Source organism: Pteropus alecto, unplaced genomic scaffold, assembly GCF_000325575.1.
Source record: "Pteropus alecto unplaced genomic scaffold, ASM32557v1 scaffold190, whole genome shotgun sequence".
Taxonomy (NCBI): Eukaryota; Metazoa; Chordata; class Mammalia; order Chiroptera; family Pteropodidae; genus Pteropus; species Pteropus alecto.
The window spans coordinates 3990547-4015942 of NW_006430462.1; the positions used below are offsets into that span (position 1 = coordinate 3990547).

At 41.3% G+C, this 25396-nt stretch overlaps 1 protein-coding gene across 15 annotated transcripts in view; it reads left to right on the plus strand.

Moving 5' to 3' along the window:
* The window catches only part of MTMR3 (myotubularin related protein 3), a 116661-nt gene that overhangs the window by 87215 nt on the left and 4050 nt on the right, over nt 1-25396 (plus strand). For 8 of the 15 annotated variants that reach the window (XR_003046606.1, XM_025047503.1, XM_025047506.1 and 5 more), the window contains 13 exons: nt 2385-2481; nt 4954-5067; nt 9117-9322; nt 9823-9954; nt 10913-11024; nt 13989-14184; nt 14957-15142; nt 17776-17946; nt 19153-19298; nt 21117-22539; nt 23649-23759; nt 24230-24318; nt 25112-25138. Coding sequence is in view for 13 of the 15 variants with exons in the window: in XM_025047503.1 (XP_024903271.1) it covers nt 2385-2481; nt 4954-5067; nt 9117-9322; nt 9823-9954; nt 10913-11024; nt 13989-14184; nt 14957-15142; nt 17776-17946; nt 19153-19298; nt 21117-22539; nt 23649-23759; nt 24230-24318; nt 25112-25138 (3010 nt within the window). In the remaining 2 variants the exon portion in view is untranslated. The remainder of the gene's footprint in view (nt 1-2384; nt 2482-4953; nt 5068-9116; nt 9323-9822; nt 9955-10912; nt 11025-13988; nt 14185-14956; nt 15143-17775; nt 17947-19152; nt 19299-21116; nt 22540-23648; nt 23760-24229; nt 24319-25111; nt 25139-25396) is intronic. The other 7 variants (XR_003046607.1, XM_006904900.3, XM_006904899.3 and 4 more) reach the window with 5 other exon arrangements.

The window sequence follows — 25396 nt, forward strand, 5'->3', positions numbered from 1 at the left end:
ATTGCTTTAAAAAGTTTTCATTCCCATGAAAATAAGAATCGCTCCACTGTATTTGTAGGATCAAAAATATGGAATGTTAAAAGGGCGCAAATCCTGATTCAGGGTTGGGGGTGGCAGACAGGAAGGTTAGAGGTATAAATATAAAGCCAAACAGAAAACTCGTGACCATAATACTTTAAATAAATTGGGATATTACACCATATCTAATGTTAAATCAATGGAGACATGAGAATTCCGAGAGGAAATTCTTAAGGTAAATCCAGCAATAGACATGCTTCGTATTCAAACATAAGTAAACAATAATTTGGCAAAAAGCCAATTGAATTATTCATGTATTGTAAGGTCAGGCTGGAGTTTTTTCAGAAAGCAGTGGTTTTCAAACTAGAGGTTGTGATCCACTAGTGGGTTGTGAAATCAAAGTTTTAAGAAATGAAATATGAAATGAAACATTTAGGATAGAAAATATCAAAATACATCACACATATAGTAAGAGTGGGTATTGTTTTGGGGAAAATTCTTTTAAAAATAAACATGTATTTATTTACTGTGCATTGTGATGATCAGTTTTAAAATTTATGAAGTCTCTGTTTAGAGGTTACAAAGGTAATTAAAACTCACTCCTTGCTCTCAAGGCACTTGAACTAACATTCTTTACTTGCTATGCAGTATATATCTCTGTGTAGCTCAGAATTTCATGCTCTAGATGGTGGTCCTAAGCCCTTCTCAGGGCAGTGGTTCTATGTAGTGAATTGCCCATTGTGGTTGATGGTGGTAGTGGTGATGATGATTACTTTGCCAGTGATTGCCTTAAAATTATAGGATCCTTTTATGGTATCTGTGTGTTTACTCTAAGATAGAGGTACTAAGATAAAGGACCGTTCATTAAAGTACTTGGAGCTGTGTCACAGGATAGGAAAAATCTTCTCATTAATTAATGAATTTAGGAGTTGCCATAGTTTTATAGCTTTTAGATTGGGATTATAAATGAAAGATTCCATGTCTAGTATTCTTGATGGTCACTATTCCTTGCAATTTGTAGACAGATGGCATCCCACTTCAGATAACTTTTTTTCTGTTTTCCAAAATGGGATAGATTCAGCTGATTATTTCTTCCTGCATCTTTGAACTTCATCTTTTTATAGCTCTTTTTCAGGAAACATATAATACTTAGTTTAGTTTAAGCTCAAGAAAAGCAGTTTAAGTAGGAAGTAGTTTTATAGAATTGTCCTTTATTCAAGTAATTGCTGTTTCCTATTTTGAAGCTCCTCTCCCAGGGAGACCAAAGTTTTATACTTTAATCACCAAAACAGCCTGTTTTGTGCTTTTATTTATTTTTGTAGTTTCTCCCAACCCCCACCAGCATTTATTTTACAACCTATAATATTATATATTAGAAATACTGCTTACTGGTTTTCTGTTTGTTTTTAATAAAATTGTTGCCTTAGGACTCTGTTTTCAAGGAAGAAAGTTATTTCAGATTTAATGACTTTTATGTTTGGTTCATTTCTGCCTTTGTTTCTTTCTCGCTGTCTTAAGAAAGAGGAAGCCAAATTCTTTAGGGTAGATGTAAGGTAGGTTACACATGTTTGGGTGGATATTCTTAGAAATGATCAGCATTGTACTTGCTAGTGTGGTGTTTCCTAAGATTCCTGGGTACTAGCAGTTGTAGTACCATGATCTCCTACCTGTAATTCTGTAATCTGTAAGGCTCTGAAAATCAAAAGATTTTTCTTATTTTGTTTGTTGGCTTGATCTGAACTGAGCTAATATGAAGCTATTTGTTGCTTTATTTATTGATCCCATTTAGTGTGAATTATTCACACATTTCATTGTAGAGATATTAGTGTTTGATTAAGTAGACCCTCTTGAGAGTGTTAACCTAATATTATATATGTAGCATCTTAAAATCCAGAAAACTCTCATTCTGAAATCTGCCCCAAACGCTTCTGACAAGGAGTTGTAGATCCATATTCCTATTCTTGTTAAACTTGTTGGTGTTAATTCTTATGAGTACCATCACTCTGAGTGTGGAAATAAGTAAGTAGCCAATATAGTGATAAGAACATGGGTTTTAGAACCAGACAGACCTGCCATAATAACCTCTCTCTTCGTTTTGTCCTCTGCAAAATGAGCTTAGTGATACTACCCTCAGAGTTAATAGTAGTGATTAGATAACATAATTCTTGATCAAAATTAATTTTTTATTCCTTCATTCAGTCTTAATCCTGACACGTTTTTGTTTTTTTAACTAAATATGTTATTTTATTTATATGATACCTGTGCACCCCACCCCCCCAATAACTGAGTGGGATAACTATGCTTTTATTCCACTTGTTATGCAAAATGGTATCGATTTCTTCCTTTCTGCTGTCTTTGGCCCTTAGGGGAACATGTGACATCAAGGTTCAAAAACGAAGTGGAGCGGATGGGTTTTGATATGACCAATGCCTGGAGGATTTCCAACATCAATGAGAAGTACAAGTGAGTTGTATGGGTCCCTGTGGATTGTGTGTCATAGCTCGTGTGCTTTTGCAGAAGCCCCAGTTCACATGTGGCAGAACTCTTGAATTTAGACTTTCAAGTGGAGTTTTATTTGTTAAATCTAAATGCATGATCTTGAGTACTTCTTGAGCCTTCTATTCCACATTGCTGTCTATCACTGAAGTGGAAAGTGATGCTTACTCAATAGGATTCTGGAACCTTCCTTTCTGCCCCCTCCAGGCCTGTTCTTCCTGGCACATGCATGTCTGATAACACTGGGTTTACGTGTAGTTAAGCAGTTTTCATTGTTCTTATCACCACTTGACATCACATTAGAGATAGGATCAATAATCTCATAAGCAATGATAAAACACTTAGGAGATAGTTTTTATGACTATAATTTTACCTCAGGTCCTATGAAATAGGCATGTTATTTCTTCAATATACTGATCTAAAACTAACTTCACAGCTATAATTATTTAACCATTAAATATTAATGTAACCATTATTAAATATTTCTCATTACCTGTTTCCCTAACAGGTGTAAGTACTTTGGTGGGGGAGGGTAGTTAACTATTGTGATTCTGGTGATTAAATTTTTGTAAAACAAAAGAAAACTTTCCAGGAGATTTAAAATAATGTATCCTTATCTTAAGTTTTCCTGTAGCACCTGGAGGCATTAGTCATACTATTGTCCTTTGAGCTGCCTTATTATGATAGCTGTTTTCCTGGTATCTTTGTGGCTAGCCATCAGAGCATTTCATTTTTTATTTGAAAAACTATAGCTTATTTACTGTATACAGCTCTTAACATGGACCTTGGCCAAGGAGTTAAGAACCAGGGGTGTTGTGAAGAATTGGGAGCTACAGACCTATCATATCTTTGCCTGTTCTCAGTGATAAGTCAAAGCAGAAAATGCATGTGGAAGCTGGAGGGAGGGGCTTCAGAGAGCCTGAGGCTGCTACAGGCTTTGGTCATGTGTAACTCACCTTTCCTATAGCTAGTACTTGCTGAAGAGCTGATTACTAGATAATGTTAGATTTATAGGGAAAGGAATATAATGATCAAAAAATTGGGCGAAATGAAAACAATTTAGTTAAACTTGTTGAAATGAAGTTTGAGTTCAAAAGCCATTGGTTTCAAAAATCCCTATTTTATATGGGTTTTAAAAATTAACTTCTTATCTTTGAGTCTGCTATTTCACCTCAAAACTGGTCTTCAGGAAATTGAAAAGGTCTTCCTACTATAAAGGAAGAATGAGCTAAATTTACTCTTAAGTTTAAAACAAGATAAAATGAACAAGACTCATGGTAAGAGTATTAACTATGGTTACTGTGTCTCTGGTTATTTTTAGGAGATTGTGGGTAGGTGTTAGGACTTTTGCAGAGCTACTCTTGGTCATAGCTATTCTTCTGTTTCTTTGGCTTTTAAATTCCTAATAATAAATCTTCTGGAAATTAAGAACAGGAGAGAGCTATGTGGTACAGAATGATCAAAATCCCCAATTCCTAAGCCACTTTGTGTTTTTTCTGCCACTTCCTCTAATGCATGAGATATTTAGGGCATGGGGGCAGGGGTGTGGTGATGGTGTAGTTTGTGTATTTTAGGATTTGGAAAAGGTCTTGAAAAGCTCTTATTGCATCCACTATTAAAATGAATATTGGGTTACCCATTGAGAGATATTGTCCTATAAGTGAAAAGCCTATCAGAAATACAACTTGACTAGCATGCAACTACTATGTTTTCACAAATGAAAACATAGCTCCCCCCACCCTGATTGTAGTTTATTCTGAAGTATATTTTATAGGAATTGCGATTAATAGCTTATTCACATTACTAACTTGGGTAAATAGGACTATGATAATGTATGCAAATTGACCTGTGGTACAGTTTTTACATGCCCATGGCTGCATCTGTTACCTGTAATTAGAATCCTTGTTTGGTTCACATCAAAGAATATGTTTAATAATCCTGTGAGGTCTCTGGAAACTTGAGATTGTGGACTCTTGTTCTTCTTTACATGTTTTCTTTTGACAAAAGCCTCCTTCAGGCTTTTTGTCAAAAAGCTTGAAGGTCTGGTAAAGGTGACATAACTTTCACTTCTGTAGTTGGACTGGGCACTTGTATGGTTAGAAATGACCTGTGTATCTGTTTAAACAGAGTTACAATGGAGTAACTGCCTCTCAACTCTGTCTTTTTCACTAATAGTTAAGATTGGCAGATTCTCAAAAGACATCAAGTGGAAGAACCCAAGAGAGTATCATTTGATATATACATAAGTAAACACTTAAGGCAACTCGAACTACCTGAGCAAGCCAAGACTCAAGTAATGCTCCTCATTGCCTTTTAACTGGCTCTGGGGTAGCTTGATTAACATCCTTATGCTGCTTACTCACCGAGTGTCTCTCCCTCTTCTCCCTCCTCTCTCTCTCTTCTTTGCTCTCTCTTTCTTTTTCTCACCTTCCCAATTAGGCTATGTGGTAGCTATCCACAGGAGCTCATAGTGCCTGCCTGGATCACTGACAAAGAACTAGAAAGTGTAGCAAGCTTCAGGTCCTGGAAGCGCATCCCTGTTGTCATCTATAGGTAAGTAAGCCTGTCCAGGCCCATCTTGGTCTGCTGCTGCTGGCCCACTGCATGTGGTCTGCTGCCTCTGCTGCCGCTAACCTGGGAAGAGAGGGGAGGGTTCAGGAAACTTTCCAGGCAATTCTGTGCTTCCTTATTGCTTAAGCTGCTCTTCTAGTCACACAGCCCCAGTAAATTATTACATCCAGAGTACTAGCTGATGGTATATGTTGACACTGGTAAGAAAATTTTAATAGAAAAGCGGCTGGTCTTGATATTTTAAGATCCCTCTGATATTTTATGGAAAGATAATGTGCTTACTGCATTTAGATCTTGGCCTTTGGATCAAGAGAAATGAGTCGTAGAAAATGAAAATTGAGAGTATAGACTTGAGTCCTTTGTGATTGTCTTTGTGGTTGAAAAACTTCAACACTGGGAAGTGCTCTGCTTTGAGAGGGAGAATTTAGAGAAGGCTAGGGCTTGGCTGGATAGATCTTAGAGATCAGAGGTAGAAGAGCTAAGGGAGGCAAGTTCTAGAAGGGGATGGTGGCCTGGTGACAAGCACAGCTTTTGGAGTTTAAGTCTTTTCTCTGATATTCCTTGCTATGGCACCTTGAGTAAGTTCCCTAACTGACCTCAGCCTGTTCCTAATTAGTAAAATGGGAATGATGTTCTTTGTAGATGTGCTGTGACATCAGAATAAATTTGTAAATATTGGATTTCTCTAAGCAATGTCTGGAGTAGCTTGTATTCCTGATGGCTGCTTTTTTAATTCATTGAATAGTTCAGTTCACAGAGAATCATATTAAATTTTTAAGAAGTCGTTCCCTACTATTTTGGAACTATTTTAGACATCATCTTGTAATATTCACATTCTGCATTTCATTTTCCCAGTTTGCAGACTTTTTGGTGTCTTCTTAAATTTGGGCCAACCCAGTGGAGCTTAGTTAGAAACTCCTTTTATGCAAGGAGGCATTCTATTGAAATACTGAGCTTCCAGGAAGGGATTTATCTCTTTGTGGAATTCCCACTGAGGTAACCAGCTTGTTCATTTAGTCCACTGAAGGCAAATTCTGATGGCTGCTCTGAATAGAGAGAGATGGAAAAGTATTTGCTTTGGTCCAGTGGAACCCATTAAGTTTTCATTCTCAATTTCATCACTGTTGTTTTCAGACACCCCTGGAAAAGTAGGTCACCAAATTTACCTATCACTCAAATGGTAAGCATGACACAAGAATTAAGAGAGCAGTGAAAGTTCAAAGGATTTATGAGTCTTATCAGTGATCAGCCCAGCTCAAATGGGGAAAGCAGCTAGCTGCTGCTCTGTGGCCAACAGCTGTGTTAGATCAGTAGCCCTGCATTTGTGCGGTTTACTGACTTTGAATATAAGGGAGAAGGACTCTCATTTTTAAAGTAAAGGACTTTAGGTGAATTCTCTCTGTTGGGTAGTGCAGGTTGAAGAAAAACGTCTTAGAATAAACATGGGAAGCCTTTTATCCCTTCTAAAATTTATTCTAGAGGGCATGAGCCATAGGATTTTTTTTTTTAACCCCTTTCTGGAGACTGTAGAGCATACATAAATGAAAATTTTTATTTGTAGTTTCCCAGAGAAAATCTGCTCTCAAAACATTACAAATGAAAGTTTTTGGTGTAGTCTACATAAAATCAGACAGGCTTCCAGGAACTGACATCTGTTTCAGAACATATCTTGAATCTGAGCTCCAGGCTGGGTTGTTAGATCAGAGTAGTTGAAGAATGTTTTGGAATACTCTGTCACTCTTTGCTTTGCCACCCCAGGTGGCAGGATGCTTCTGAATCCAACAGGCATTTACTAGATTTAGTTGTCTGTAGACTGTAGTAATGATTCCAGAGGTTGCTAGCAGCAGCTACTTGACAGTACCCACTGAACTAGCGCCTGATGAGTGCTTTCTTCGACTGATGAGAGTGCTTAATTGGATTCATCATTGAAGACAGAGATTGCTCTAACACAGGATGGTGAGAAGGGCGCCCATCTGTAGTATAGTTCACAGCTCCCTCTCTTTATGCATGGAGTGATTATTAGAAACTTCTAGTCATTTAGGGAGCTTGCGTAACACCAACTTAGGGATAGTTTAAACATTTCTATGTTTCTCTATTAAGCATTCAGTGTTTAGTAGTGGACTCATCCATTGGATACCTTAATTTTTATACTGTTTTTCTGGTTCTGTTTGTTAAAATGATAGAAATGTTCTTTAGTAATTTTTAGCTTTAGTATTTTAGTTCTCTTTCATGCAGTCTTAAAGCATTTTAGAAGACTGCAGGAAACTGCTTATTGTATCATCTCAGTTGCAGTCTAGCTACTAATAATGCCATAGCCCTTAAAGCCTAAAACTCAGGCTAAAGAGTGCCATCTACTGTTCCTCTCGGGCACTGCTGAGAAGCACTGCAGAGGGAGAAGAGGATGCTCGCTTGGAAAGGCTCTGCCAGCCTCTTAAATAAAGGTTTGGCATCAATCAGCTCATTGGTTACCCAGCACCGATTACTGTATACTAGTAGGCATTTTGAGAATCAATGAGGTTTTATTTGCAGTTTGGCTCCATTCAGCAGGGAGTCATTTGAGCGGGTTGGCAATACACAAGTACTTTCTGTTACTTGTCTCTCCCAGGAAGGGAAGATTTAAAATTACAAGCGAACTGGTAGTTCCAGTAGAATTTAATTACTGCCACATTTAATTTATTGCTTGTGAGCATTAAGATTAAAAACAAAAATCTTTCTCACATTATTCCTTGAAGAAGATAAATAAATTCAGTAGAATATTTTATTTAAATCCATCTGAGTCCAGTATATGAGTAATGTGCGTATATGCATATATGTGTTCAGAAATAATTTTAATGGGAAGTAAGACACTATTGGTTTCCTCTGGGATTTAGAATTGGGAGACATTTGAATTTTTTGCTTACTGGCTTTTTATTCTGCTAATTTATTTTTACATTGATTATTGAGGTGTCACATACAATTCACTCTTTTAATGTGTATAGATAGTTCAGTGATTTTTAAAAAATATATTCACAGAGTTGTGCAGCCATCACTACAATCAATTTTAGTAATTTTCACCACTTGAAAAAGAAACCCCGGACCCACTAGTAGTCACTCCCCATTTCTTCCTCAAGCCCCCTGGCCCAGTTTTCTGTGGTCTTCTAAAATGCTGGGTTACCGCTAATCTACTTTCTGTGTCTCTAGATTTACCTATTCTGCACATTTCATGTAGATGGAATCATATAGTATGTAGCCTTTTGTGACTGGGTTCTTTCACTTAGCATAACATACTCGAGGTTCATTCATGTTGTGGTATGTGTTACTTTGAAACTTTTTAATTGCTAAAACTGCCTAAAATTCTTAATTTGGAAAAGACTGCATTTTAATAGCACCTTAAAGTAGACTGTGACTATGATGATTTCTGGTCTTATTTCTTGAAAAAAAAAAATCTATGTAAGTGTGGCTTATTGAGGTTTATGCTGTTCCTTTCCTTCTAAGAGCTCGAGGAAGGGAAGCTGCTGGCTTATTTGAGCTATCTGCCTATAAGAGTAGTTTGTGACTCAGGAACTCTAAGGAAATTTTGTAAAGCAGTCCACTGTGGGCCAGGTAGTTTCAGTCCCAAAGGTGGGATCTTGTTTTGAAAAGAATTCCCAAACCAGCCATAAGTGTACAGTTGCATCATTGGGGCCTCGGAAGTCAGTGAGGAAACAAATATTTCTGTTTCATTATCTTTTCTGCCAGCCCATTTAGGTACAGTATAAAAAAGAGAATAATGCTTTATTATTGAGTAGTAGAATTAGTATAGTATTGGTAATGCTACAGAGGTCTCTAAAACGGTATAATAACTGAGAAAGGTTCAGATAGGTTTGTTATTTATTTTTGTTGCTATATGAGATTTCTGCCCTGAGGGGGCTTGAAGCTAACCCATCACCTACATGTAATCAAGCTGTTCATTAAGGCATTTAAAATCCGCGACCACACTTTTGGTATGAGTACAGGGCATCTAAATGGGGCTACTGGGATGGTACAGTTTTTGTGTCCTATTTCCCACACAGGCACCAGAGTAATGGAGCTGTCATTGCCCGCTGTGGACAGCCAGAGGTCAGCTGGTGGGGCTGGCGAAATGCTGATGATGAACACCTGGTGCAGTCAGTAGCCAAAGCTTGTGCCTCCGACTCCCGATCAAGTGGCAACAAGCTGTCGATTAGGAACAGTTCTCGAGACTTTCCCAATGCAGGAGACCTTTCTGATGTGGAGTTTGGTAAGGTGCTCCCTGGACCCATAACAGCAATTATAACATTTAGGAACCTTTTGTTGAAGTGGTCTTTTCTTTATAAGACATAGAATTTGTTTCATAGAAGAGAGATAGCAAAACTTCAGTTGATGGATTTGTTTGAATAGTCAGGGGTCTTGGCAATGACCCAGAAGACCCCTTGTTTCAAATTAAGAGGACTAGAGTGTTTGTTGTCTTTCTTGCCATAGTGACGAGAAGGGAGTATATATGTGATAGGGGATCTGCAGTGTCTCCAGACCACAGGGGAAAACACCAGGCTTTATTAAAAGACTACCAAAGTAGAAACAAGGTATAGGAGATTGTAGGCAAAATAGAAAATAAGGAGAAGTCTATGTGTCAAGGGTTCTGGTTAGGTGGATTTCACCTAATGAGTTTGTGTTTGTCATATGTGCCTGTGGTACTTATTTTGCACAGTTCTGGGAGAGACAGGTTCATTTAGTTTTCTTCTCCACTCCTGATGTCTCTAGATTCTTCTCTGTCAAATGCTTCAGGAGCAGAGAGTTTAGCCATCCAACCACAGAAGCTTTTGATCTTGGATGCACGTTCCTATGCTGCAGCTGTCGCGAACCGAGCCAAAGGAGGAGGCTGTGAATGCCCAGGTGAGGTGTACAGTGCTTTGTCCCCCAACATTCTGTTCTTGTGGGTCCAGCCTGTGCCCAACTGGGTCTTAGTTCTCAATGTGAAATGAATATTCCTCAATTATCTTGAGGGAGCCAGAGCTCTTTGGATTCTTAACACTACCTTCTTTTTATGGGAAAAATAGAGGAGGAGGTGTAATGAAACCAAATAATCCTCCTTCCATGTGCGAACCTTTACGTGATAAGGAAAGTAAATCCTCTTCCATAATAAGATCTGTTCATATTTGGAAGCTGCTTCTTTAGTGGCTTGATTTCTCAGCCATCTAAGAGCTTTTTGTTGCCTTTGGCCAGTGAGTATACTCATCACTGGCCTCACAGAAAACTCTTCACATGGCTTCTGCTTGAAAAACCTGGCATGGTAATTGAGGCACTAAATACAAAACTAGCAAAGCACCTCTGTCCTGACCTTTGACATCCCTACTGTTTGAATGCTGGTTTTTTCCTAGGAGGGACTCCTTCGGTGCTAGTTGTGTGCTGATGGAACAGGTAGAGGCACCAAGCTCCTTATTTAGATGTGATCTAAGCTGGAAATTAAAAAGTAGTGGTTCCAAGGTGAAATTTGAATGCATTGTTCTGCCAGGTTCTTTTCAGAGATTCCTCCAGAGCTATAACTTAGATGAGACTCAAGTAGTAAACCTGGGGTGAGACAGAAGTATGTAGATCTTTTTTTAAAAAAATGTAACAGCTTTTATTTTATGTCAGTATCTTCACCACTCTAACCTTCCTTTTTGCAAAGACAGCTAAAATTCAAGCACTGTTTTCCTCTTATAATAAAGGACTGGGCTAATAGGCATTAGAACACTGCTGTCAGCCAGTAGCTGCAATGGGTTTGTTTTTAGCCATTTCGTCTTTTTTAGATTGGGCCATGTAAGCTCAAAATTCAACATATTTGTGTTCTGTTTATTGTTATTCTCTCCAGAGTATTACCCGAACTGTGAAGTTGTATTTATGGGGATGGCAAATATTCATTCAATTCGGAGGAGTTTTCAGTCTCTGCGGTTGCTGTGCACACAGATGCCAGATCCCGGAAAGTAAGATCTTGCTTGGCCTTGGATTTAATTTTGCATTCTCCCTCTCCTCCTTTTTTAAATGAGTTTGGAAGTGTCTTTTCTTCTATTTCTTGGTAAACTTCAGTTTTACTGTCAGTCTCTCTTGGTATTCTTTCTGTGTTAGCATGGCAACATAAGTGAGGAGCTGGGATTAAGATCTAGCCCTTTGAAAGGTTTAAAATGTACAGCACTAACAAATCTCAGCCCTCAGAACAGAAGCAATGTCTTCTTGTTTTTCCTGGAACCTCTTCCTCTCTTCTACATTGTTTTTGGCCCAAAGCAATTTAATTCTCTGGTTTCTGATGTACTCTAGTGATACTAATCTAGTATGAACTGAGATGTTTTACCACAAAGAGTCAAAATTTATTCCATCATGGTCTAAAAAGGGTTAAACTTTCTTTAAACTTACCATTAGGCCAGTTCCTTTTACATATGCTTCTGATTTCTGAACTGCCCTCTTATTTTCTAAGAACATTACCATGATTTTTATTGCTTATTAAAAATGAATTGCTGGCATTTGCAGTGAGGAAGGCGAAATAACATCCCTTCTTTCCAGAGGAACTGTTTGAATACAAGATAAATTAGGAGGAATGCTCTGTAAAATAAATAAGGACAGATAAATATTTAAAAGCCCCTGTTTTACTATTTCAGGAAGCCAACAATGGTGCCAGAGAAGATAGAATTTTCTCCTTTCTGTATTTATGCTGGAATCCATAGCTGTTTTCCTGGGTTCTATTCAGTAGGTCTCATGATCACATAAAGTTTTGCAGCATTCTTTATTTGATTTATTAAATCAAATGGCTGTCTGAACCACTTGTACTAACTCCTGGTAGCAGATGATTAAATTCATCACAGTTGCAATCAGCCCAGAGAGTAAAACACTTGTCCTTGGGGAAAGCCTGACTGAAGAAATGAGCTTGATGCTCTGCTTTGGGGATTAGCAATTTGCATCTGCTACACATTTCTAGAACCCAGCTAGTAGTGCTCTCTTCCTTAAATGTGGAGCATAGAAAGGACGACTTGGGAGGTCTGCCACTAACTGACTGTATGACTTTGGCCAAGTGGCTTAATCTGTGGGTATCAGTTTTCCTACCTATGAAATGAAAAGGATAGAATCAGTACTACCTGATCTCTAATATCTTCCATATATTAAAATTCTTTCTTAAAAAGCTTTTTTTAAACTCAGAGTCAAAAAGCTGTAATTAGCCTTCACCTGGTCCAAATGAATGTCTGGGGAATTTTATTAAAGAAGGTAATGCTTTGTCTTTCTTTGGCAGCAGTCATAATGCAATGCTGAAGCCTCCCTTGAGGATAAAAAGAAGCTATGGCAGTGGTGGGACCAGCTATAAACAAGCCTCTCCTCTCAACACTTTTTTTGTGGTTGTGGAGGGCTAGGGCACAGTATGTTTCTACTCCAGTTTAAGAATAGGACAGGGGAGTATGGTTGGCCGATTTTGGAGTGCATCTTCTCTGTTAGGCATGGACAAGACCATCTGGTATGTATGAATAGTTCAGTCAGATTCAAGAGAACCTAACACTGGTTCTCATTTACCATTTCTCCAGGGACCAGGAGATAATTTAGTATTTATTCTCCTAAGTCTTATTTTTTAGTTTCTTTCAAGACTGTGTGAGGAATGAGAATAAACAATTGACCCACCAGCAAAAAATGTTTCTCGGGTACCTATTAGGAAATAGAAAGTCTTGAGATTGAATTGTTACCTATGATTTGAACATTAGGAATCTTCACTGTATGCTAAGCACTACTCTGGGGGTTCATGTATACCTGAGACACAGTGTCTACCCTCTCAGAATCTAGAGTCTGGTTGGTAGACCAATTTATTCTGTGTGAAACTAATGCTTATGCACTGCATTCTGTTGTCTGTTTGCCTGGAAAGACTCCCCCCCGCACCTCACCCTTGGACTATTCCAAAAATTCACACTCATTCCTCAAGTTCTAATAGTCCTTTATAGCCTAGTTTTGGCAATAGCCTTCTCAGAGCCCCTTGGCAGAAGTATTAATTCCCTTCTCTGACTCTGTTTGAAGGGCTAGACTCTGGTCTTAATACAAATCCGATTGCATTTTGGAGAAATCAGACAGCTTTTTTTGAGTAGGGGGTGGAATTCATGATAGGGCACAAGGAACAAACTGTCACCATAGGTAATAGATAAGTGTGATCAGTTTGTGATTACTCCCTAAGGGCAATTCTGAGGATCTGATATTTCCTGAAGGCCTTTTGAAAAGATTCTTCTAGACCCCTGCTGAATCCAGCCTCTGTTAGGCCCAGTAATACTGTGTAGCGATTGGTGTACTAACTCGAATGAGTCTAAATTATTAGTTTGGGCCCATCCAGTTTTAACCAACAGATATTCAGGAGTTGAGCAGTGGTAGGTATTAAAGTGTGGATGGTAGCAAGCAATGTTTTCTGTACCAGTCTTGAATGTGGCATCCAGCTAACATTTAATTACAGATGTGTTTTGTGTTTGAGCTTTTCTTTGCTTTTTGTTTTTGTTTTGAGAACTTGTTGGGCAGAGTTGCTGATCATTAAATATAAATATCTTCTGTTTTCTATCTCACAAGTGGCCACGTTTTCTTCAGGAGGAGATTCCAGAAAGAACCACTTTTCTTATACTGGGTATATACCTACTATAGACTGAAAAATAATAAATATTAATTCTCTGGGAAATTAGCCATAAGATTTTTGGAATAAAAGGTGGTTCTGTTAATGATTGTCCTATTTCTAAGGCTCTCTTATATTGCATAGTAGGGTGTGGGCCACATCCTTGTACTTGTTTTATAAAGACAGAGCTTTTCTGTTTTGGCAGTGTTTTATATGGAGGGAAAAGTCTTTAGGACTGCTTTTTCATTTGACAGGTATTTGGCATGATGCAGTAAAGTAAATCAGAAAAATAATCATTTCCTTAGCCCTTCTGTTTTTATTTTCATAGTTGGCTCTCGGCTCTTGAAAGCACAAAATGGCTCCATCACCTATCTGTGCTTTTGAAGTCAGCACTTCTGGTAGTGCATGCTGTGGATCGGGATCAGCGACCGGTGCTAGTGCACTGCTCAGATGGCTGGGACCGCACCCCCCAGATTGTGGCATTGGCTAAGCTCTTACTGGACCCTTATTACCGAACCATAGAGGTAGGTGCGTCCAAGAAGTAGGATTTGGTACTTCAAGATGAGTTGGGGAAACCTTGGAGGGTTTTATGATCAGTTTTGGTCATGTGATGAAGGTCTAATGAAAGTGAAATTTTTGTTTTTAAATCTTTGCTCCTTTACTTTGAGCTAAATTGTGGCGGTGCCTGCCTCAGCTTTTGCCTCTTAAAATGGGACAGATTGTGGATAACAAGGTATTGAGAATACAGAAATCTTTTCCTTTATGGTCTGCCTACTTGGAAAAGTTCGGGCTACCCCAGGAAGATGGGGCTTCTATAAAAGGATCTTGGCATGCTTACATCATGGGTGTAGATATCACCACAGAGTGTTCTGTGGAAAAAGAGCCCTACTCTGATATAACCACCTATTGGGTTAAAGATGTTAAAAAAAAAAAAAAACCATAAAGTACCCAAAAATATATGTAAATATGGGATGGGGAAAGATTTTACAAACATGACTTTGTAAGTCTAACATGAAAAATTAAAAAATTAAAAAAATTTAGAAGAAAAATGTGGCTTTTATATAGTGAATGAGAGTACCCTTTTGATGATTATGGAATGGAGTTGAGGGAATTGGGAAATAGCCCTAAGCATGTGTCCCAGCAGGGGTAGAGCCTTGAGCTATGGGTTTGGGTCAGGGGCTATTGATGAGCTTAGTGGGAAGCTGTTAAAAGGGTTTGCTGCCAGTGATACCAGGCTCAGGACTGTTACAGTCTGGACAGACAAGCACAAATAGTCTCTTGGGTGCTTCCCCACAGGGTTTCCAGGTCCTGGTGGAGATGGAGTGGCTGGATTTTGGTCACAAGTTTGCTGACCGGTGTGGTCATGGGGAGAACTCAGATGATCTGAACGAGCGTTGCCCAGTGTTCCTGCAGTGGCTTGACTGCGTTCATCAGCTTCAGAGGCAATTTCCTTGCTCTTTTGAGTTCAGTGAAGCATTCCTTGTGAGTTTGAGTTTGTGATTCTTCCTTTTTCAGGACTTTCTAAATTTTGGGGGTTATCAATACAAATGTTAGTGGGCCAGTTTTCACTTGAAAAACTGTGTATCCTTTTAAGAATTTAATAGAGGGGCTATTCTATTTTTTAGTTTGAAAACAATAATAATAATAAACAAGTGTATTTATTCAGTGAATCCAGGTGTATGAGGTTTGCATGAAGTCTTCGAGTTGTTTTAAACTTAGCTTTTAAAATAGAGGATAAAAGCCCTAAATAGCAGTTAGAAATAGAAACAATAGAATGTCCTTTGCTTCGTTTAATACATCTACCAAACCCCCTACATCTGTCCTATACTCTCTGCCCCTCCCTTTCAATAGAGGACATGGTATCCTTACCTTCTTTCAGCCCTTCCTTCCACTCGTTCACCAGCTCCTGCCTCCTCTGTGCTCAGCTGCATAGCTCTAGCATTTTTCCTCTCTGCTTTTTGCATTGGCATATTTCCCTCTCTACCAGGTCATTGCCAGCAACATACAAACATGGTGTAGTGCCTCCCATCTCATCAAACTTTTCTCAGCCCTGTACCCTCCTCTAGCTATTCTTATTTCTCATATCTCATTTCTTCACAGCAGAGCTCCTGAAGTCTTTTGCATTTACTGTCTCAAATTCTTATCTTCCCATTCTCTCTTAAACCCATTCCAATCAGGTGTTCACCTCACCACTTTACCAGAGCTGCTCTTGTTAAGGTGACCAGTGAACTTCATATTGCCAGTCTAATGATCAGCTCTCAGTCTTCATCTTTTTTGTAGTTGAGGAATAATTGACATATATTAGTTTCAGGTGGGCAACATAATGATTCAATATCTGTATATATTGTGAAATGATCACAGGAAGTCTAGTTGACATCTATCACCATATAGTTACTTAATTTTTTTTCTTAGAATGAGAACTTTTAAGATCTTCTCTCTTAGCAACTTTTAAATATGCAATACAGTATTATTAACTATAGTCACCATGCTGTACATTACATCCCCATGACTTATTTATATTATAACTGGAAGTTTGTTCCTTTTGACTGTCTTCATCTTCTTTGAGCCATCAGTTATGTTTGGCAGAGTTTAATCACTTTTTTCTCGAAACACTTTTCTTCATTTGACTTTCAGCATGTGCTCTTAATTCTCCTTTACTTCACCAGCTGGTCTTTTCTGTCTGCTTTTGCTGGTTCCTCCCTACCTCCCCAGTTTTGAATGTTAGAATGTTCCAGGCTGCTTCTCTGTCGGTCTACACTTTGTGTCTAGGAATTTCATCCAGTCCAGTGGCTTAAATTGCTATCTGTGATTCCCCCATTCATACATCTTCAGCTCAGGACCCCTCCACTTAACTCTATATTCACATATCCAGCTGTAACTACTCAATATCTCCACTTGGGTGTCTTAATGATATTTCAAACTTAACATTTTCTAAATTTAGTTTTTGATTTCCATATCTCCCTACCCCAAAACTCATTCTTCCAGAAGTCTTCCATCTCACCAAATGACAATTCAGTTCCATTTATTTAGGGCAAAAACTTTTATGTCATTCTCAGCTCTCCTTTTTCTTTCATATGTCACACTCTGTCAACAGATTCTGCAGCTCTGCTTTCAAAATATATGTAAAACATGATTACTTTTTGCTGTCTCTGCTGTTTCCACACTTGTCTAAGGCACTGTCATCTCCTGCCCCAATTCAAGAGAGTCAGTCTAGCAGGAAACCTCCTAGAGCATAATATAGACCACGTCATTCCTTGGCTGAAAAACATCCAACGACTTTCCATTTCACACAGAGTAAAAGTCAAATTCCTTAAAATGACCTGCAGAGCTCTCCTAGACATTACCTGTCTAGCTTTATTTCTTACCATTTTCTTCCTTGTGCAGTATACTTTAGTCACACTGGCCTCCTTCTGTTCCTCAGAAATCACAACCATACACTTAGTTCAGATCATTGTGCTTGCTGTTATCTCTGCCGAGCATTTCCCTACCAGATACCCACATGACCTGCTCTGTCAATTCCTGTTCTGTCAATTCCATCAGATCTTGAGCTAGTGAGGCTTTCCCACACTGCCTTGCATGTGCCCTGTCTCTCTTACTCTGTCCATAGCACTGGTCATCCCTCTCTCACTGGAATAAGTTCCATTAGGATAGGAGCTGTCTAATTATTGTTGCATATCCAGCCCCATAGAAATGTCTAGGGTATGTGAGATGCTCAGTAACGATTTGTTGCATGAAAATTAGAAGTATGCTCTCAGTTAAGACCTGGGTTGCACACTGACCTCCTAGACCCAGTTTATATGCTGTTGCTCTTGAGGGTAGGTGTTAACCTAAGACCTGAGAGACTATGTGCCGGGGAGCCAAGAGGAGTAGGTGTGCCAGTGTTCTGTCTTTGCTCTTTTGACTCAGGAGTAATGGTGGTTGGGGTTGGCCCTCTGAGATTGGTGGTGTGAGGAGGTGGCTATTGCATGGTTTTACTTGGTTTCCCCATCCTTACTGACTGACTGTGGACCGAAATGTTCTCGGAAATGTCCAGGAAGGATGGCTCAGCTGGGCTGACCTTCCCCGAGAGAATGTGTACCCTGTTGCTTCATTTTTATCCCATTGGACTTCCATAGGTGAAACTGGTGCAACATACCTATTCCTGCCTCTTTGGAACATTCCTGTGCAACAATGCCAAGGAGAGAGGAGAAAAGCATACTCAGGAACGGACGTGTTCCGTGTGGTCACTGCTTCGAGCAGGCAACAAGGCTTTCAAAAACCTACTGTATTCCTCTCAATCAGAAGCCGTATGTATCTTTCAGCCTTTCCTCTCTGATCAGCAGAAGGAATTTGAGGGCAGGGACATATGGGAGCCTTTTTAGTAGAGACCGTTTTCTCGAAGGCATCTCTGTTGTCTGTGGATGGGTTGGGTCCATTTTTTTCGCTGCTGTTCTGTCTTGAGAAAGGCCTGTTTTCTGGTGATGCTCTGACCTGCTTCTGACCACTTTTGTTCAGGGTGGTTTGATTTAATATACATCTCTGCTGTGCTACTCTAGACATAAATCTTTTCTGGCACCTCTGCCAGAACTTAACTCATTCCTAGCATGTTCTAACGAGTGGTAGAGGCACTTAAGTTGTTTTCTGGATGCACCTGGTAGTTCAGAAGGAGCTGCCACCAGGCCCCCAACACTCTTCCAGTGTCAACAGGTGATGATACCCACTACATCTTCTGTCTCAAAGAGCAGAAAACTGTATGTGACATTAACATGTGCGTCTGTGTGATTCTCTGCTCATGTAGAGAACTGGCAGGCCCTCTAAGACTTTATTCCTCAAGGGAACACCTTCTGTTAAACAGAAAAGGAGGCACTTACATCTGTGTTGATAACATGTTAATGTTACTTTTGTCAGAATGTGTCTTCAATTTTAAAGTCAGAAGGAGGTTTATAGGAGGTTATATTGCTTTGCCTGGACTTTTGCACTTCTCACCACATTTAAGTAGTGAGAGGAAAGGTTTAAGCTAACTGCTTTTGTCTCCTTCACTGTGCCTGCCGAGGAAGTAACAATCCAGGAATAAAATTCCCTCCTTTTTACATGACTAATTTAAACGATCCTATAAAACAGGCTTGACAGTATCTTCTGAAGCCAAGTTTTTGTAGCAGGAAACAGACAATCACCGTCATCTAGTGAAGTGACTCACTTCTTATGCAGTAAATGCAACAAATGAAGCTGATGAAAGTCAGCTTTCGATAAAGGTGATCTGAGAAGTGGATTCTTATAAAATCCTTTAGGTGTTCATGCCCACAAAAAGCTCTGAGGTGAAAAATGTTGCCTAATCGTGTATATAGGCCCCCTTGGGAGATAGACCTGTACCCTCTGATGCTAACTTCCTTTGGAGATTTGCCAAGACCTATTGGGTGTTCCTGCTTTGTGCTTGTTCTTGACCTTCATTTCTAGACAATTCTAAAAGACTTGTTGGGACCTGTTTAAACCTGTGTCCTCTACTCTCTTCTCAGGTGCTGTACCCTGTGTGTCACGTGCGTAACCTGATGTTGTGGAGTGCAGTGTACCTACCTTGCCCATCTCCATCCACCCCTGTGGATGACAGCTGTGCGCCATATCCAGCCCCTGGCAGCAGCCCTGATGATCCACTCTTGAGCCGGTGAGCCCAGGATTAAAGCCAAGGCCTCAAGTCTTGTGTATTTCTCTGTTAGGACATGCTCGTGGTTGGTCAGAAATGATGATATTGGCTAGCTCCACACATTTTATATCTCTGAAGCTTTCTCAGGGAAGGTATAAGAGTTTTGGGCTATGAGGCCATAAGAGCCTCATTTCCTGAAGGATGTTTGGGTCCATTGGTACATCACTGCTTGCACCAAGCAGTACTTCAGCGATGGAGCAAATCCTCTGGGTGCCTTGTGACCCTCTGACTTGAATTTCAGCCACTGAATTAGCTTTATTAAGTTCAGACTTATAAATAATAACTTAAAATACTGTAATCAGAAAATTAGCATTACTATTTTTCTTTGCCACTAGTTGAGAAAGAGCAGTATTAATGCAGGACAGGGCAAATTTCCCCAAGTGGGCCTGCACAGAGAGAGTTTTTTGAGCTCAATAAGAGTTCAAATGCCTGCCAAGTTTGAGTCAAAAGGAAAGTTTAGTAGAGAAGGGCAAAAGCAAAGAGAAGAGAAAAGTAAAGACAAAAGCCAAGACAAGGTAAAAAAGCCGTGTCACGGGGAATCTAGTTTGTATATCTTTCTTAATTTTTGTGAATTACAGTTTAAAGACTTTGTTTACCATTTTTCTTTGATATGGGCAAACCGTGAGAAAGGATAAGAATATGCCCCTTTGAAAAGGTACGAACATGTAGTGTGAAAGACCTGCCAGCAGTTCCTAGCCTTTGATCCATAGGATCCCCATGATTTTAGCTATAGAGAATGATTTTATTTTGTGTAGGGTGCCACTTAAGGACTCTGTTTTCCCTTCATGGTGTGGAGAAATGATTTGTTAGCAATCCCAGCAGAAATCTTCCTTTGTTCTGCAGGTTTCCTCTTGATCTGGCTGTAGGGTTGAACAGCTTATTGCAGTCTGACTATAGCTTCATTTAATTCTCTTGCCTCCTCCATATGTTATTTTCCCCTCAGAGATTTTATTCTCTTATTCTTAAGGGGATGTCGAGGGATAGAAAGTCTGTCTTCTTTAACTTCTTCAAAGCTGATATAGGTCTATAGTCTGTCTGCTGTGAATAAAAATCTCTGGAAATCTATTCTAAGAGCCCTAGATGCAGAGAACATGGGGTTGTTCCAGAATTTGGAAGTGGCAGGAAGCTTTGCAGTCTAGAAGAGATAAATTTAGCAAAAAGATTGAAAAGCAAAGGTCAAAAATTAGTAGTAGAGGTAATTGACAATGAAGTTATTTTTCCATGAGTTAGTTAATTTAAGGTAAAGACATACAGTGAAATGAGATTGATTATTTTGAAGAGAGAGTAGTTGCATAGACACTGGACTAAGAGAATAATTATCCCTGATCTCTTGGGACATGTGGACTTACCTATTTTCCAGAATAAGAGTTTAAGATCTTCCACAGGTTCACAGGAATAGGTCGCACTTCATGTTCAGTTTTCTGCACGGAACTTGTAAGAAACTGGTTTGAGGCAAATGTACCCAGCTGTTGATTCCTTGTAATTTGACAGCAGTTGTGGAGCTTAATAAAACTTGGTAAGGCCCTTTCCTTTTGTGTTGAGGGCTGACCTTCACTAGATTGCAGGGAAGGAGCTGTTCTGCCATGAAGGAAACCCCGACCCAGAAGTATCTTATCTACCAATGGTTTAGCACTGGGTTCCCCACAAATGTGCATTGTGTGATGGGCAAGGGCTGCCCCCTTTCCAGCTGTGTCCCGTTTCCCAGACAAGGGGCTGTCTACTGGATCTTGATCCTGACGTACCTCAGAGTCTCATTTTCCCCAAATTTCTTTCTTATAGGCTACCAAAGACTAGATCATTTGACAATCTGACCACAGCCTGCGACAACACAGTGCCTCTAGCCAGCCGGCGTAGTAGCGACCCAAGCCTGAACGAGAAGTGGCAGGAACACCAGCACAGGCGCTCGCTAGAGTTGAGCAGCCTGGCTGGTCCTGGAGAGGAGTCTTTTGATTCTGACAGCCTGGGGAAGTCAGCCAAAGTGCTGGGTGGCGCTGAGCTGTCTGTTGCAGCTGGAGTAGCCGAGGGGCAGATGGAGAACATTTTGCAAGAGGCCACCAAAGAGGAGAGTGGGGTGGAGGAGCCTCCCCACAGGGGGAGCATCGAGATGCAGGACGATAAAGAGGAGGCGCTCTTAGAAAAAGTGAGCCGGGGGAAGGTCCATGAGGGCTCAGTCATTGTGCTTCGTCAAGCATCAGAACTGGATGCTGCTGCTCTGAGGAGCCAACCAGGCATCAGTCTTTCTCTCTTCTCACAGGGTATTCCTGAGCAGCAGGGTGGGCACAGTGTTCTTCCCAGTTCTCTCCAGGAGCCCTCCAGGAGAGAAGATGCCCAGGAGGTCCCTGTGGAACAGCTTCAAATAGAAGCTATTGCAGAGGACGGGGAGGAAGCAATTCTTCCAATCCCAGTAGATATAAAAATTGGTTATGGTACCTCACCGTCAAGTTCTCTGCTGCCCTCCCAAGTCTTATTTGAGGACAGAGGACCAAACATAGACAGTTCTATGGACATGTTAATGGAAGATAAAGTGAAGTCAGAAGGTGGGCCCCAAGGCCATCATAGACCTTGCCTGATAAACAGTGGCGGGTTCAGTGGCAAGGACATGCTTCCTGAAGCCATGGAGCCCAGGCCTCCAGAGAGGAGCCTGGCTGACAGGCCCCAAGCGGGATCTGTGGTGCATAGAACTTCCCCTGACAGCACACACAGCCCCGCACATTCTCCTTGTGCCTTGCCTATAGCCGAATGTAAAGAGGGGCTTGTGTGCAATGGTGCCCCAGAGACTGAAAATAAGGCCTCAGAGCAACCCCCAGGGCTTAGCACCCTCCAGAAGTACCCCACCCCCAACGGGCACTGCGCCAATGGGGAAGCTGGTAGGAGCAAGGACTCACTGAGCCGCCAGCTGTCCACCACAAGCTGCAGCTCTGCCCACTTACACTCGAGGAACTTGCACCACAAGTGGCTGCACAGCCAGTCAGGGAGGCCATCTGCAGCTGGCAGTCCTGACCAGCCTTCCCGCAGCCACTTGGATGATGATGGCATGCCTGTGTACACGGACACTATCCAACAGCGTCTGCGTCAGATTGAGTCAGGCCACCAACAGGAAGTGGAGACCTTGAAGAAACAAGTCCAGGAGCTGAAGAGTCGCCTGGAGAGCCAGTATCTGACCAGCTCCCTACGCTTCAATGGGGATTTTGGGGATGAAGTGGTGAGTATACCGTTCTCCATAGCTGCCCAAGAACACAGTGCACACTGAAGCTGGGCACCCTTTGTCCCTGGTGCTTGGTGATTGGTACAGATTTCTAAAAGAATTGGTAAGGTCCAGGGTACCCCTTTTGAGAGAGGCTGGAGATCAGCCTCAGCCACATGAATGGCAGTCTGTCTCTTTTTCTTTTCTGCTTTGCTTTCTTTCCATGGGTGTCCTGTTTAGTTAGAATAGGAAGAGAGTTAGCACTCACTCACTACATGATTGGTCGAATCTGGAGTATATGTCTTAAAGGCATGAACTCTTGGGCAGAATGGCATTTGTAGGGCAATGTCAAATATTCCTGTCAAATTGTAGTTCCTCTCCAACCCTAGTAGCTAGCAAACTGTTAGCTGCCCCAAACATGAGTTATAGCTGTGAAGGTTTAGTTTTCTTTTAAGATATTCGTACCCACCCTGTGGCAGATGATGGCCATAGAAATGGAGAGAAGGGATTGATTTCTAGCACTGTTGGGTCCTGGTGACTAGAAGTAAGCATACCTGAGGGGAGGTTGTCAGGGAGGCTCTTTCCTCACTGGGCGTTTAAGTACTCAGTGTTCAAGTACAAGTGTGAGCCTGGCTCTGAAGTAGTCAGCGTACATTAAAGGCGAGCTCATCCAATGACTTTCAATTAAAACTGACTTATTTTTTTCCTTTATACTGATGATAATTTCTCATTTTCCCAAGAGTCCTTCAGAGAAAGGAGGACATGCCCAAAGTACTCAGTTTCAACACACAGATGTAAGTGGCAAGGTTGGATTGACAGGCCCACTGGAGCAGCTGACACTTTGAGTTCCCATTTCATCCTGGTCACTTCTGTCCCACTCACTTCCTAGAACCCAAGGCCCATCTTTCCACTCCAAAGTCACTGCACACAGCCTTAGACCTGTATCTCTCTTCCAGCTGAGCTCAGCCCTGTCTCTGCACCTGCTCAACCCAATTCTTAATGGCTCATGCACCTACAGATTCAGCAGCCTTAACACCTAGGCCTACCCAAAGTCCCTTCTTTTCCAAGCCCTGTCTTCTGGGAGGAGACCAGGTTCATTCTCTTCAGCTGTGTTTGTTTGCCAACAGACTTCAATTCCCGACTCGGAAAGCAATCTGGATCAGAACTGTTTGTCTCGCTGCAGCACAGAGATTTTCTCTGAAGCCAGCTGGGAGCAGGTGGATAAACAGGACACGGAGGTACAGCCTCAGCCCCTGTTCTGAGTGCCATCCATGCAACTGTTTTGCAGTTTTTCTCTATCCCCATTCCTACCCTATGTCCCTGGCCAAGGAATGACCTCATATCACACTTAGCCTTGAGCCTCTGTGAATCTCAATGCCTGTGAATACCCATCAATCCTCGAATTTCTGAGCCAGGGAGACTCAGCAAGCTGGCCCTCTCTCCTCATTGCTTCTATGAACTCGAGCTTTGCCAGCTCTCATAGTAACCCAGGTTGCTGCTGCCTGCCACTTTATCTCAAGAAAATTTGGAGTCCCCTCCAGGGAAACGATTTGGACGCCTTTCTTGTACTGCTGACATAAGACCTGCTGGTCTGGTGCCACTGGAGCCAGTGTGGTCCTTGTGACTCTTGCTGCCCCCAGCATGGCTCTGCTGGCTCCAGCTGGATGGCCCATTTTCTGTCACTAACCTGGCCCTATCTGTTTTGCAGATGACCCGTTGGCTCCCTGACCACCTGGCTGCCCATTGCTATGCGTGCGACAGCGCCTTCTGGCTCGCCAGCAGGAAGCACCATTGCAGGTGCCATTAGGGAATGTGGTGGGATGGGCCAAGGTGTGGGGGCTAAGATTTGGCCCACAGAGCCTGTAGATTGGAGAGAGGCAGGCATCTGGCTGGCAGTATTCTAAGGCAAACCCCAGGGTCTAAAGGACCCTGACTCATGCTTTATGCCCCTGAAATTGGTATTTGCAGAAATGCATTTGGTGTCTCTTCCAATCAAAGCGATTGTGACTAAATTTTGGAGTGTGCAAATGATATCCCTTTTTGTTTTGTTTTATTTAGCTTCCTGAATTGGTAGAGCAACAGCCACTACCCAAACCACACCACTTCTTATTTCTAAAATAAAATTGCTTCCCATTCAACATGGCTGCTATCAGCAAAAATAGTTTTCCTGCTGTGGGCAAGGAACTTAATTTTCTTACTCCTTATCTTACTCCGTGACCCCAAACTTGTTTTCCTTTTGCCAGTCATGAGCAGAAGTAGCTGGGAGGAGTAGTGAGACAGCTGAGGACACAATCTTCAATCCTTAAGGCCCCTGACTTCTTTCTTTCTTCCTTCTTGTTTGGGTTGTGAGTTGCTAGGGATGTTTTGCCCCAGCCGGGGTGGTGACTGGAAGCTGTTCAGTGTTCTTGGAATAGGACGTTTATCTGAATTGTGGCACGGCCCACACACATGAGTGAACCTGGATTGAAAGTGGAACCATCTCTTTGTCTAGTAATGATGTTTCTAGGACTGTATATCTTCCTGCCCTGCTCCCCAAACCCAGATGTCTTCAGTTGGCTGCTCCTCTGAGCTCTTTCTCCCCTCCTTGCAGGGACACTGACCGTGTTGATCAAACGTGGTGAGCATTTGCAACAACCTGTCTGTGATGTCTGCACATCTACAATAACTTCTCCACACTAACACTGCCATTTCCCCTTCTCTGCACTCATTGGGATGAGGCGTGGGGCTGGAGACACAGGCAGGCAGGTGGGCTTGGGAGAGAACCAAAGCAGCCAGCTGAGTAGACCGTTAGGGCTGAGTCGAGCTGCAGCCCTATACTCCCCTCCTGACTGCATAGGTCAGCTAAGCTGAGCCATCTTGCTTGTGATGAGAAGCG